Genomic DNA, 15,393 nt, shown 5'->3' on the forward strand with positions numbered 1-15,393 from the left:
GCTGAACAAAGAAAACATAGAGAAAATATTGTAGAAAATATAACTAATGGAACCATATTTTAGAAACAAATGAAATTCAGTAGTATGTTACTACCACAATAGTGTTACTCTGCCACTACTCTTGTGAAGTCATGTATCTAAAAACAGTTCATCAAGACAGCAGCTAGCAAGCCACTAATTCTGTGACAGATCCAGAACACAGCTACAAACCACACATTTCAAAAGAGCCCTCATTTAAATAACAAAGTGCAGATTTGACTGAGTATCTGTATTTTTTTCTTTTTTGAGTTTTATTGTTAAAGCAGGTATAGTCAAAGTGAGTAATTTCTCCATTTCATCTTTTATGAACATCTTTAAACAAACTTGAGTCAAACTTTACTGAAGTTCTCTGAAGAATGATAATGTATCCTTCTTTGAATTTATTCCATTTAAAAAAGTAATTTTTTCCCAGATTTTTTTTTTTATTGATATCCTCTTTGTATCCAAACTGGAACCAAGGAAAGCTGAGAAAGGTGCATTTGTACACAACTTTAATACCTGCTCCTGGTACAAGTTTGCTAACCACTCCCAGCTATTTGATAACATCTACTGTTTTGGAACAGAATAAACTACAAAATGCATTCCAGAATAAATGGACCACATAAGCCTTAAGGACTTATTTGTAATTAACTTTATACAGACAAATATGGTTTGTTAGTTGAGATTCTTTTGGATCAGTACTTTTTTTTTCAGCAGTGTGTTTGCATTACCATTCACAGGTATTCTGAAAATCAGCTCACTATTATTGCTAATAGAAGGAAAGTTTCACAATTCACTGTACAATAAGAAAGGTCCCAGACAAGACAACTTCATAATCAGAACAAGATTTAAAAGTGACAAGCTCTTAGAAGTAAACAGGAACCTTCAGTGCTCATCACTAAAAATTTCATGCAGTAGAACAAGTGGTGGCTAACATTTTCTCACACTTTACTTAGACTTTATAGCAACGGTCCTGATGAACAACCAAGGCTATTTCCAGCCTTGATTTTTTGTCACACCACATGGATCTTTTTTATAAAGAATTTGGGAAGTTCAGTGTTCCTGCTATTATGCCAAGTACAAACGATAAGAAAAATATCACAGTACTTGTACTACAGTCATTACTCTTATTGTTACTTCTGCTGAGTTCTTCCCCCAGAGAAAACAACTTTTTTGTCTTCATTAGCATTTTCTAGATGAACAAATATGATCCCCTGAACTTGTATTTAAATCCCAAGAAAAGCAGCATTCAGCATCAGTTTATCTACTGGACAGCCTGTGACCAAAAACCGGGTTAACAACCAGCAATATCAGAGAGTGTACCTGTTGGATACTACGTACCTTGGCTAACAGCCATCAGCCTAATGATAAAAAGACTAAACACCTTCCAAAAAGCATGGTCAAATCCTTTTAGATTTGCTATTGCTAGTTTGTTTAAAAATGAAATGCTAATTGTAAGCCATGACAGATAAAAAGGAAGAACCAGAAACACTCATACACTTTGCAATTGAGTGTGTAGTTAGCTAGGGGGAAGCCTCATTTGCATCCAAATCAACTTAAAAATTTCAGGCCTGGGAGTATGCATGCTATTTCAATCATATGCAAAAGAAAATGCAGAAGGGTCAAATAAACAGTGACAAAGTCACTCAACATATGCTAAGATAAAAATGAGAACAGGAACACTCTCCAACATGCCAACAAGGAAGCAAAAACGAAAACAACTACTTCCTAGGAATTACCAAGTCAAAGCTACATACTGGTAGCTTTTTCATTCTACCACAAAGCAAAGACACTGAGAACAAATCCATCTAGGGGAAAACGTTACCAACTACTACAGGTATACTTTCTTCTTTGCATCAGCAAACTGTGATAACTGGCAGACTACAAATTGTAAAGTGATGAGAGCGATTATAAAACTGCAGTGGCACAGGCTGCTGAACAGAATCCTTCCCCCAGAACTCAAACATCTTTCAAGAAGGAAACGCAATACACAACATGCAGTAATGGCCACTACAAGGTCCCAAGACAAGAGGGGACATCGCCCCAAAAGTCGAAATTAAAATTTCTAGTTATTACTCTCCATAAATAAAAGATTCTCCTGTTCATTTACACATGCAGATTTAACTCTGATGATTATAGTGTAAAATCTTCATAAATGTGCTTTTGAGTAATGGCCAGGACAGAAGCAAAGCTGCCTACCCTACCCTTACTTGAAGCTCAGAACGGAACTCCTTTTATATCAATCTGTAGCTTAGATGAAAAATACTGAAAACTGTAGTTGTTTTGCCATGACATCAGGAGCTCATTTAAACTAAACCACTGTTGTTACAATTGCTTTTCACAAAAGGTTTCTTTAACATAGATGCCAAATCCAACTGGTGAGGTACAATTCCAGTCCTCAATACATTAAACTAATTTCATGCCAGAAATCACAGTGTTAATCAAATTGCTCTAAATGATTTCTGTATCACCACCATGGAAGGGGTAGCTGCAAAATACTGAAAGCTGGAAAAAAGTGGTTACTGGTACCTGTAGACCTGCTTCCTCAGTAACTGTGTTCAGATGAAGCAAACTCCTCACGGCAAAAACAGTTTCTTTCACTTTACCAGAGCTTCTGTTGGCACACATGCACTTATCTCCAAACTTGACAAACGGGGATTTGAAGGATAGACTGTGTGGTGGATAAGGGATTGACTGAATGGATGAGGCAAAAGCAGTGTGGTCAATGCCTCTGTGTCAGGCAGAGGCTAGTGATGAATGGTGTCCCTCAGGGCTCTGTCTTGGGACCAGTGCCAATGATACAGACAGTGGGACCAAGTGCTCCTTTGGCACATCTGAAGATGACATAGAGCTGAGCAGTGCAGTTGACACAACAGAAGGACAGGATGCCATTCAGGGAGACCTGGATAACCTTGAGAACTGAGCCCACGAGAACCTCATGAAGTTCAACAAGTCCAAGTGCAAGGATTGGCACCTGGATTGTGCCAATCACAGACAGAGTGTGTCTCACTGACAGAAGTCCTGCAGAGAAGGACTTGCAGGTTCTTGTGGATGAAAAGCTGCACATGTGCTGGCAGCCCAGAAGGTTAAACTGCATCCTGGTCTGCATCATAACAGGAGTGGCCAGCAGGTCGAGGGAGGGGATTCTGTCCATGTAGTAGTCTGCTCTCATTAGACCCCACCTGGAGTGCTGCATCCAGCTCTGGGGTCCTCAGCACAGGAAAGATGTGAATCTGTTGGAGCAAGTTCAGAGGAGGGCCACAAAAATGATCAAGGACTGAAGCACCTCTCCAATGAAGACAGGCTGAGAGTTGGGCTTGTTCAGCATGAAGAGAAGGCTCTGGGAAGACCTCATTGAAGCCTTCCAGTCTTTAGAGGGCTTATAAAACAGAGGGATAAATACATGGGCAGACAGTGACAGGACAAGGAGAAATGTTTTTCAAATACAAGAGGAGAGAATTAGATTAGATGTTGGGTAGAAATTTTCAAGTCTGAGTTATGAGGCACAGGAACTGGGGGGTTGGAACTAGATAATCTTTACACCACCCCTTTCAACTCAACCCATTCCATGGTTCTGTGTACCCCTCTCCATCACCTTGGTCATTTATTTGCCTTCCCAGGCTCTGGCTCAAGACCTCATAAGGTTTACTTCAACTGAATTTTATCAGATCAGTTCTCCTATTACAATGCAAAAAACTTGGGAGCAACAGATTTTCAGAACTAGGGAGGTTTTATTAACTAGTATTTTGGTCTTAAATTATTATCTGTAGGCACTATAAATATACTACCCCAAGGAAGACTATTATCCTAGCAGATTGATGATAAAGACTAACATAATCCTAGTATTGGGAGAGGTGCCTGATAAAAATCCACTTGGTCAAGAATTTGGGAAACTTTCCTTCACATGTAGTCTGAAAGTAGGATGCATCTTTACAAGAGGAGCAGCAAGGCCACTGACGGGAGAACTTAGCCACACAGTTAGCCTAACAGTCACTCAATCTACATGCAGAAAGGTACTACAAACTGGAGAACACAGCTCTTCTCAGACCCTAAATTATTAAGCTACGGTAATTTTGTGGGAATGCCACTAAAACTAAAAACCACTCTAAGGAAAGGATGTTCAAAGCTGCCAGTAGTTTTCCTTACATAAAACAATACGGTTGCTTCAAAAAAGGATGCCAATTACAGGTATTTTCCCACTGAGATTTCAGACTCGTAAAGAATTAATCCAATGTTTCAGCTGAACAAAAAACGATGAAGACAAAACAGTATTATATTCTAACCCTTCCGATACCAGAATAGATCAGAAAGAGCTACCAAGAAAGTAGCAGCACTATGTTTTTAGGAGCTTCTCAGACAAAAGAAAAATTCACCAAAACAAGATCCCAACAGCTTAAACTGCAAGCATACTGGTGGCACAAACTCCAGAAAGCATAGGAAAAAAAATGGATTTGAGCATTTATTATTATTTAAGCACCGTGACTTGGGGACAAGGCCAACTCCACAGCTGAAGAAATGAACTAAATAAAACAAGAAAGAGAACAGGTGAAGTGAGAAGTCATCTGAAAGACATTAGATGCACTTCTGCAGTTTTGGAGCTGAAAGCTGAACTTGAGATATTGTCTTGGTTTCTACTGGGATAGAGTTAACTTTCTTTTCAGCAGCTGGTACAGTGCACTTTGAATTCAGTATGAGAATAATGCTGATAACATAACAATGTTTAAATTGTTGTTAAATAATGCTTATTTTAAATCACAAACTTTTTGGTTTTGCACACTCTACCAGAAAGCAGGTGCACAAAAAGCCGTGAGGGAGTACTGCTGGAACAGCTGATCTAAACAAACTAGCCAAAGGGATATTCCACACCACAGAAAATCCTTCCCAGGAGGCATTTGGCTGGGAGCTGCCAATCACTGCCGGGGAATGGGCTGGGCATCAGTCAGCAGGTGGTGACCATCTGTAGTGTGCATCACTTGTGGAGTTTCTGGGTTTTATTCCTCTATCTCCTCTTTTCGTTAAAATAATTATTTTTGTTATTATAATTGGACGTTACTTATTTTACTTTGTTTTAATTATTAAACTGGTTTTATCTTAACGCACAGGATTTAATTTTTTTCCCATAATTGTCCTCCCCGCTCTGTAGTGGGGACTGAGCAAGGGGCTGCGTGGTACTTAGCTGCCAGCCGGTGTTAATCCGCAACAACAACAATGTATTTGTACATAAAATTTTAGTCTAAAAGATGGACAGTACTTATGCCTTAGCAAGCTTCTGAGTCCAAATACCTTTCTACATTCAGGAACTACAATTGCTATGCCAGCTCAGGTCCTGTGATGAAAGGCTGCAGAATAAACTTCCGTCAGGCTCACTTTCATGCCAAAGAATGAGAACAGAAATGTTCAGCAGCATGAAAGTCATTTGCCACATGACCAGCTCTAACACATGTATTTAATATTATTACTGTCACAGTAATACAATGTGAAGATTCCCCAGTTTCAGTATCAGACAGTCATATGGTTTAATATGGTCATCATGAAGACTTGGTGTCTGTGGGATATCATTATTAAAATAATAATAGCATTCTATTACCAACAAGCACAGGACCAGCAGTTGGGTCCTCAGCCTCATTTCAAAATGTGGACAGCTTTAGGGCTTACAAGAGACTCCATTTCAGAAATTTTTCAGTTGGGACATCTACCAAAGCTACAGCAGAAATGGGAAATGAAGGAAAGCTAATCATTTTCAACACAAGACCAAGTTATCATATCAGACAATACTACCAACTGTCACAACAGAACTGTCTACAGATAGCAACACAGCTCAACTACTACAGCCATGTGTGAAAATGAAACAATTACAAAATCTAAGGTATGTCATGTAAATCTTGAGCCTATAGTACCTCATAAGCTACCTTACTTTTATCTTACTCACAGTAATACCTGCAACACACTGTACAGATCACAGACATAACACACTGGCTCTACCTACAACCCGAATAAAGGACAGCTCTAAAATAGCTCTTAATCATAATGGCTTGGTAGGAAGTCAAAAGATATGTGCCAACCAACCCCTGCCCACTGCCTTCTAACACTGCTACTGCTGAATTCAGGAAATGGAAGGGCAAATTACAGCATGGATGGAAGTTAACAGTGTTTGGGTATTTTTAAAATATGTAATTTGCACAACATCATTATCAGTTCGTTTTCTGGTTTACTTTTTTTGTAAGCAGTATTACTTTGCAGCTGTGGGTTTACAAACAATAGCTAATCACACTACTCCCTAAAACAGAGCTATTATTGCCTTAAAAGAAAAAAACCAACCAAAACCTCCTGAAATAATAATAACAAAAAACAACCACAGAAAGCACCAGATTCTTGAGCCTCTGATACACATGCTGATACTGTGTCTGGAAACATTGACAGATCTGACTAGAGGCTGTTCATTTAGCAAGATAATGAGAGACAAAGTGCAAGAAAATGCTAAAAATATGCTGTGAGTTGAAACAATACAATTTTTTAAACCTACTTGTTTTAAAAATCATTATTTTTAGTGGTTACTATTAATATAACTCTCTTTTACACATTTATTTCCATTTAAATACCTGCTAAAACAAGCAAAACAAGTTCCTTAAGAAAGGGCTCCATTATGCCTCACCAAATTGGTACATATATTGCTCTGACAGCATAACCCATGGAATAGAGTTCACTATGTTTTGCATTTAATTGCTACAACTCAGCAGGGCAAAAAAGCCAACTGCAAATCATATTTCTAGAATACTTTGAGCACAGTATGACTTTGATCAAGACTGTTAAAATTCAATCCTTACAAAGTGTAAAAGCTTATCAGAATCCTGTGAAATCTGTGTTGTAAATAGCATCTATTTATGATTTTGAGTTTGGACATAAAGTTTCTTTGACATGAGAAATTCAGACACAACTGCACTGAACACATGTCACTGTTAAGTTATGACATTGCAACAAAGCAAGTTGAATTAAGAAGTTAGTTACATGAACACACAGCACCTTAGATATGAGAATTACAACCAAGTGACCAACTAAGTTAACCATCATGCCTTTCTTCAAATGCTAAGATACAACTAACTGTCTCAGAACCTTGTTACCAATGAATCCAGATTGTAATCTCAACCTGCACAAAGAAGAAAAAAAACTTAACCCCCCCCCCAAAAAAACCCACAAAGTAATGTTAAGCTTCATTGTTTAATTTTTTCTCAACTTCTCCACCGTCTATACTAAGTTGTTTCAATTCCAAAAGCAAACAAGTAAAATTTTATGCTACAGACTGCTAAAAAAATTAGTTGACCAGATGTAACTCTATTTTTAGGTTTCTGGCTTGTAAGGGAAACATACAAATTTCATTTGCTAATGAAAATCTAGGAGAAGAGGATGTGACTTCACATGGCTGAAGACTGATCTGTTACTACCTGGTAATAAAATTGCTGCTAGGGTCAGACTCTACTTACAGCCAGCCTGTGATACATTAACTACTCCATGACTGCAGCATTATCTCAGAGAATTACAACTCATAGGAAGTATTAGCTTTGTTGTTATGAGGTGATGTGAATTATTTACCATCGTTTCAGTTTGCCCTTGAGAGGAGACACCAACACATAATAGATGCTACTGGAAAAAGGAAGATAAAAAAATCTGCCCAGTCCAGACACAATAGGACTTTTGTATAAAATGTCTAGGCCAGCTTCTTTTGCCTGCAAGACACAGGTCAATGTACCATTGAATATAGCCAACACTGTTTATTTAAGATGCCGAACAAACCCTAAGAATAGTATAAGGACACTGCCTTATGCTGTCTAGGATGTGTGCCAAATCATAATACTTAAAAAGGAAACTGGGCATTAGAACACTGCCTCATGAATTTACAGGGATGTTCTCAGGAAGATAGTTTTATTCTTTAAGTTTTTTCCAGAGACATTTAAGTTCTTTGGTAGTTTTTCCAGTGATCTCTACACAAGCTTGTGATAGCTTTTACTGGTTTCAACCTGTGAGATTACATATTATAATACATAAGTATCTTGAGCTGCTTTGGGTTTCTCCCCCATTTTAATCAATAATGTGCTATGTGACACTATCTGTCATACAGCTTACTCATAGTATCTGAAAAACAGGTAATATATCAACAATAACAAAGGATTTCCTTTACAACTGCCAAAATGACAGCAGTCCTAAGACTTAAAGTCACGTATGACTTCATCACTACTACTATTTTATGTATTCCTATTTCCTCCTTACCACATTCAGGTGGGATTTCATAACAAGGCACAATGGGTTAATGAATACTGTAGCCAAGTCTTAATTATTTTTCAGTTACATAATGAAAGCCTCTTCAGGCAGCATAAGTTACAGGAATTTAATAATTGCAAAAATGCCCCCTCAGTCCATACATAATGAAAACCCCAATATATTGTGTAACTGTACTGTTCATGTCACAGAACCCTGACTTAGCATGACTTATGCAAATAGTAAAATCCTCCATACAAGTACTGAGCAATTAAATATGAAGTGTCAGAGCAGTCTTTGTTGGCAAAGATATAAATACAAAAAAATCACTTTGATCCAGTGCTGAGTAGCATCTGCTGCAATTTTCATGTTACCGACTTCCTAGCTGAAAAAATAGATTTTATCTTCAGGTGAGTCAACAGACTTCCTATTAAACATCAGCTTTTAATCTTTAAAACTGTGTCAGAACTGCTAAATTAAATAAAGTGTGGATATATTTAAGTACAAAACAAGTGTGTTAAGATGCCCATTTGAATGTCCTGATATGAATTTAATCACTAGTTGTCATTTAATAGGCTACCCCTGCCTCCAAGAAACAGTTTACACTTTGAAGTTTAACTACTACAACTACAACAATCCAGTGTGAGAATAAAATGGCTAAATGACAATTAATACACAGCAATTAAAGTGGCAACTATCCTACATTCCTGGAACAATGCTTTGGTTCCATCTAATGATTACTTAATTAGTTCAAGAACCCTAAGCAGCTTTGTTAATGTTTTTAAGCCACATATTCCCTTCCCCCACAGCCTCACTCCTCTGTAGAATGGAATTTATTAAGCACTGTTATCCAAATCCAAAAAGCAATTTCGACTGCTATGAGTCAGCTGGACTTGTACTGCTTGATAACACACAGAATCTCAACAGTTTGACTTCAAAACTGAACACCTTGACCAAATGCAGTTTTAGAATGCCTCCCTTTTAAAAACAAAGGTTAGGTATCCAAAACCACCCTCAGAGGTGTCAATTTTTCTTTACTAATATTGAACATGTATCTTATAGCTCTGTTCTGGAACTAGTCCTCTTTCTTGATTCTGAGGAGAGACTACTCAAAAGCACCCTTAACATAGTTCCTCAAGACCATCACTGCAACAGGAGACAGCTACTCAGAAAATAAACAAACCCTCCACCTTGTGTTAAGTCACTACCTAGGGTTATTCTGAGAACATACCTGGCTCAGTCTCTGTTTTGGGTGTTAATTCTTCCTCTCTTGAAATGCTCATTTCTGTCATTTGCTGTGTTACAGGCAAAGCGGCAACAGGCACGTTTCTGTTTAAGTACAGTGAAACACATAATTTACATTAGTTTTACATTCATAATAAAAGCTTAAACTGTCCAGTCTGGATATTAATAAACTATTGGTTCAATTACTACTGATTTGTTTTCCTGACATTTGCTTCTATTATCTTCAAAACAGATTTTTTTTTACTCTGTTTCAGTTTCCATAGAAGAAAACAGGCAAGCCTGTTATTACTTCACCAAATTATTTCAGCAGATAAACAAAAAACATTCTTTTAACTGAAGCAGTACAACACCAAATATTTGAATAAATTTTCATTTACACAGATTATCTTAAAGCCCTGTCAGGTCACAGGTCCTTTTTCCTCTGCAGACACTACGATAACGCAGGATTGCTGCAAGCCTTCAACTTGCTGCACACTCAGCTCATTCAAACCTCACAGTAATACCTTAATTTTACCTTGTTTTGTCAGATGTGCTGCCAGCAGCACCTTCACAGTTGTTTAAGCTAGTGTCTGATCTCTGTACAGATGCAGAGTCTGAGGTAGGACTGTTTGAACCACTGCTTGTTCCTATATAACAAGAATTTGACATGTTACAAACAAACTGTAGCCAACATATTAATCAAATAGTCCACCATATAGCTATGAACTGTCTCCATAAAATCTTCACTGCTACTGCATATTAATTTTTACTTTAAGACATGGTAAACTGTTAACAAACAAAATACATATTGCATAAGAACACATTAACAGAAGAGGCTAACTGGGAAATCAAGTTCTGACTGAATGCCAAACAAACCAGAATACATTACACAGAAATACATTTTTATCTCTACTGCGATTTAAAGTAGTTTTCTCTTGGATATTAATTGTTTTAGTACATAGCTTTCAAAAGTTCTTCTAAAAAACTTATAGGATTCCTTGTAATCCTCTATAATTTCACTTTGAAAGAAAAAAAAATCAACACCACACGCCCTTACCCATTGGGCTGATTCTACCACTATTCTGCTGTCGCTGAAGATGTTCTTTGTAGCAAACAGAACACATCCCATTTGTCCTAGGATTTCCATAAAATCCACATCCCGTAGTACACAGCATAGGCCCTGGGGTCTGGTTTGTCTCCTGAGTCATCTCGATGCTGTAAATAAAATCAAGAACTGCATTAGGAGCTGGCATGTCACCAAAATCAATTACAGGGTTACAGAATCAAAAGTATGTCTGCTCACCTGCCCCCCAAGTGATATCAGCATTCTTAAAGAGGGTTATATGAATGTTAACATACCATTCAAGACTACAACTGTATTGCTAAGCAACATCATTATGAACTGTTAAGAGAAGAAAAAGTACTGAGAAATAATATACCTATTGGGCACTGAGCTGCATGTACAAGTTAATTTAATTTGATAGCCAAAAAAAACTCCTTAATCACTAACCTCTGAGCACTAACAGAGAATAAGCAAGACCAAGTTTATACCCATAAAACAGTTCTGGCAAACTACATAGCTTACTTTTTCTAACTCCTAGCTTTTTCAGTGCCGATCTCACATCATTTTGAGGCTAATTCCACTATTAGCAGTTCTTGCTCTCACAATACTCTTCCAAGAGAAATAAAATTACCAACTTCAACCTGTTTAACAGCTTATATATTTACAAAAGAAAAAAAATACCCGTGTCGTCATAAAGTTATAGCAAGACTTCTGAGCCTACCAGAGGCAACTCTCTGCCATGACTAAAAACTTTCACCTCCATCATCTGTTAACCTCTGCAAAGCAAGGTTAGTAGAAAACTGCACAGCAATCAAATCCTGGATTCCCAAGGGCAATAAAACTGGAACACAGTAATCACACAATCTGCTACAATTTGAGGACATGTAAGAATACTGCACTAAAATATAAATTTTGTAGAAGCCGTGCATATGGCACCCAAAGACTTTTAGTGTAAAATTTAGATTGGTTTTCCTGTTCAGGAATGTCAAAGTAAGATATTTGACCAATAGCACTTAACAGAAGTCAAAAACGTCAAAGGTGAATTTGCTACAGTGTACAAAAAACCCCTCTTTTAATTAAGAGATCTCACACTGCAAGTAGAAAACTGATGTCCCAATAGTATGAAAATTGCAAGTGACAGCTGCCTTTGTCTAGCTAAACTAAACTCCTGGCATCAAAGTAAACCAAAACCAGAAAAAAACAAACAAGCAAAATTCATCTGCTTGCTTGCTGGTGGTCACACGGCCCAATATTCCAGGTATAAATAGCCGTACTATTTACGGCTTTATAATACCTTCCAGGTATAAATAGTGTCTTTTCAGGCTACAAAACAACTTCACGCTTACTCTGATACAGTTTTGCAGCCATCCACACCAGGCAAGTGAGCCAGAAAAAAATAAGATCCACCTAGAGAAATCTAAAAACAATCTACATCTATATTGTAAGACCTATATCTGTATAATACAAATAAAGACTATTCCAGTCCTTTTATTACTAAGTCGGTAAGATCGAAGTGCCACCAAACACTGACAACACCGACCTCAACCTATGTGCTTCACTTTCAATTCAGTGTGTCCCAACAGATTTGACCACTTAATAAATCTTGCTTTAGATGCTAACGCTGCTATTATCCCACTACAATCTAGAGGCTCCGAGGCTCTTTTTGTCTGCAAATTCTTCCACCACTTGAAATGCGTGCCCCTAATGAAAAGGTCAAGTCGTTGCTACCCAACGCTGAACAAATCGAGCTTTTCAAGGTTCCGGGATGCGCTTCGGGTGTCACCCGGGTTCACTCCAAAGGCGCCCACCACCAGCCGCGCACTCACCTCGGCCGACCCCGCCAGCACGGCGCTGCCCCGGGCGCTCGGGCGGCAGACGAGTGCCCGCTGCCCGCTCCATCACATGGCGAGCGGGACTGCGCTTCCGCCCATCAGGCGGAAAGTCACGGGCCTGGGGGCCTGGCCGCCCCCGCCGCCCGCTGAAGTCAGTCCCTATTTATAGCTCCCGCAGGCCGCCGGATCTGGCGGGAGGAGGCGCCAGCGAAATCCGACCGCCCTACCCTTACAGTGGAGAGCGGGTGCTTACAAGGCAGCCCAGAAAATGCGGCATCACCAGCCTGCTGACTCCTGCGGCCCTTCTCGCCGTCGGCGCTGTGGTCGCGGCTGGGCGTGACTGAGGCCCGGAGCAGCCCCTGCTCCATAGACGCGGGGGTGGTTATACCCAAACGCTCCTCTTCAAGGGGCAGTAAGAAGATCACTAAGAAAGGTCTCATTACAACACCACCAGCGCAGCACCAGGTCTTCACCTCAGGCATGCTCCGGCTCAGGCCCACGGTCTCCCGACACTATTATCCCGCCGGCAGCCCCGGCCGCGCTCCCCCGCCGTTACCGCCTCAACGCGGGAAGGGGGCGGGTAAATCCCGTTACCGACCCCGGCAGCGCTTCTCAGCGGCCCCTCGAGGCCGTGACCGGGCCGGCCTCGTCCCGCCGGGCGACCCCAGACTGCGGAGTAACGACAGAAACGGGCGCTGAAAACAGCCATAAAACTCCGGCACTGCGTCAGTCATGGGCCCGCTGACCTAAATAACCATTTGCCTCAGCATCTCTCTCCCGAAGAGGGGCCACGATTAAACACGAGAAACACAGAAACAAAACAAAAGAAGGGTGACACAGGGATTGCGTGAGGCGCTCGCCTGTCAGGGCCGCGCTCGGGCGAAGCAGAGCCCAGGATCGGTACGGGAGAAGCGCTCCCCAGGCGGGTGTAATCTGGTGGCTGATTCAGACAAAGGGGGGGGCCCTGCCAAGAGCTCATAGCGCCTCAGGCCTTAACTGCGCTCCCCCACCCCCCTGGCCTCCCCTGGCACCGGGACACAAAAGACCGGGGAGGTGCCGCGCTCAAGAGCGGTGGCGGTGGGCGGGAGTGCCCGGCCAGGCCGCTCCCGCAACCCCTGAGTCACGGTGGCCCCGCCGCGGCCAGGCTCCAGCCACCGCCAGGCAGACTCTCCCGCCTGCGCTGCCCCGCGCCGTGGGCCGGGCGGGACGAGGCGGCCGGGGGGGGCCGCCCGCGGGGAGGCCCGGGCACACCCCGACGCCAAGAAGGCCCCAGGGAGCCGAGTCCAGCCCACCGCCCCTCACCTACCTGTTCCCGGCGGGGGCCACGAACCCCGCGGCGGGTGCCGGAGAAGGCGCCGCGGACGGCTCCAGGCGGCTGTCGGGAACACGGGGGGCGCCGAGCTGGCGGCCGCGCCGCCGCCGCGTCGCTCCTTTGTTCCCGCAGCGGCAGCGGCGGCCGTGTCGGCAGCGGCGCGAGGCGGGACCCGCCGTGCGCTGAAGGCGGGCGGCGGGAAAGCGCTGGAGGTGGGGAGACGGGGAGGGGGAAGAAGAAGATGGGGAGGAGGAGGAGGAGGAGGAGGAGAAAGAAGAGGAGGAGGAGGGAGGAGCGCAGCCCGCCCGGCGGCCGCGGCTCCTCCCGCTGCCCGCCCGCCGGTACATGCGTGGTGCTGCCGCCTGCCCGCTCCGCCCGTTGCCGCTCTGGCGCCGCGCGCTGACCGCGCGCCCGACGGGCCCCACGCGCGTCACGGGAGCGCGAGGGCGCGGGGACGAGCAGGGCGGCCCGGTGGGGGCGGGAAGGGATGGGATGTCCGTGAGGGAGCGCCCAGTCCCCGCCGGCATCCCGGGGTTGTGGGGCCTCGGCGGCGGCTCGCTGCGGTACCTAAAATCTTAGAGAACACAGGTGACCCTTAAAATGTAATTTTCTAGGGTTTTTTTTCTTTTTTTTTTTTTTTATTTGACCTAAATTTACCTTTCAAGATCTAAGTGTTTTACGAGATCGAAAGCAAAAATACAGAGGTATTGCCCCGAAACAGAAGAGAATTTTTAATTTAAATTCCCGATTTTGAATTTCAGGGCCAGCTGTCTGATCACGCTGTCCTCTCCCTGCTCTGACCTTCACATATTAAAAAAGAATAAGTAGCCACACATTTTACTTGATCCAATGCTAAAAAGCTAATTATGCCTCCTGTTTTGAAGAGTATCTTATCTTCTAAGAGGCCAGTATTTTCAAAAATACTGTGAGGTTCACAGAAACTGCCGTGGACACCTCTTTTAACTTGGAACGTTTGGAATACCAGGGACCTATAAAGATAGAACACTCCCAGGATAAACTTAGTATTTTACCTAGAGAGCAAAAGGTATTTGCATCTTCGAAACCACAGCTTCAGAAGATTTTGGACCTCCTGTTGCTTGCCAAGTGGCATCGCAAGCGAGTTGTGCTTCTGAAGAAGCTGGTGAGTGGTTAGAGGCTGATGCTTTTGAAGAAGTCTCAGGTGAATACCCTCGTCGTAGAGCAGAACCATAGCAGTGCCACTGTCTTACAGCAGTTGTTCCTGGTTATATGTTGTGAATTGTTCAAGACTATGGGCACCTGGACCTTGGCAGGTCAGGGAAGCAGGCAATACCTGGTTTGGGAATCTGATGGTGACAGGGTGTGGAGCAGGGTTTTGGGCACTCCTCTGAAAGAGCAACCTCACCTTCTAATGAAGGGCATCTGTCTCCCTGAGAGACTTTAAGTGTAGCATCCCTGAAATGTTTTGCTAATGATACACTGGTTTTAGACATAGATGGTGAGCAGTCCAATTGAGGGATAAGTGCCCATCTTTCCCACAGATTCTTCATCTATAAAATTAGTGACTGCCTTATGGTACATAATTGTAAGCTTTCACCCTAGATGACTAACAAACTATATCTGACCATAGGACCTACATATTTCTGCATCCAGCTGTTTTCTGCAACACTGCAAGGAAGAAGCCCAGGTATTTCTTTCACCCAAAGCCCTGCATT

At 42.1% G+C, this 15,393-nt stretch overlaps 1 protein-coding gene across 3 annotated transcripts in view; it reads right to left on the reverse strand.

Annotated features, from left to right (window-relative positions):
* The window catches only part of ZFAND5 (zinc finger AN1-type containing 5), a 16,444-nt gene extending 2,384 nt beyond the window's left edge, over positions 1-14,060 (reverse strand). The window contains exons 1-4 of one of the 3 annotated variants that reach the window (XM_027882007.1): positions 13,694-14,060; positions 10,550-10,707; positions 10,028-10,139; positions 9,500-9,597 (exon numbers count right to left, since the gene is read on the reverse strand). In XM_027882007.1, coding sequence (XP_027737808.1) covers positions 9,500-9,597; positions 10,028-10,139; positions 10,550-10,707; positions 13,694-14,046 — 721 coding nt within the window. In that variant the 5' untranslated portion in view covers positions 14,047-14,060. The other 2 variants (XM_027882016.1, XM_027882025.1) reach the window with 2 other exon arrangements.
* Between the last annotated feature and the right edge of the window lie 1,333 nt (positions 14,061-15,393).

The sequence above is a fragment of the Empidonax traillii genome, unplaced genomic scaffold, assembly GCF_003031625.1.
Source record: "Empidonax traillii isolate 1590-97213 ecotype Southwest subspecies unplaced genomic scaffold, ASM303162v1 scaffold7:size3022706, whole genome shotgun sequence".
Classification (NCBI taxonomy): Eukaryota; Metazoa; Chordata; class Aves; order Passeriformes; family Tyrannidae; genus Empidonax; species Empidonax traillii.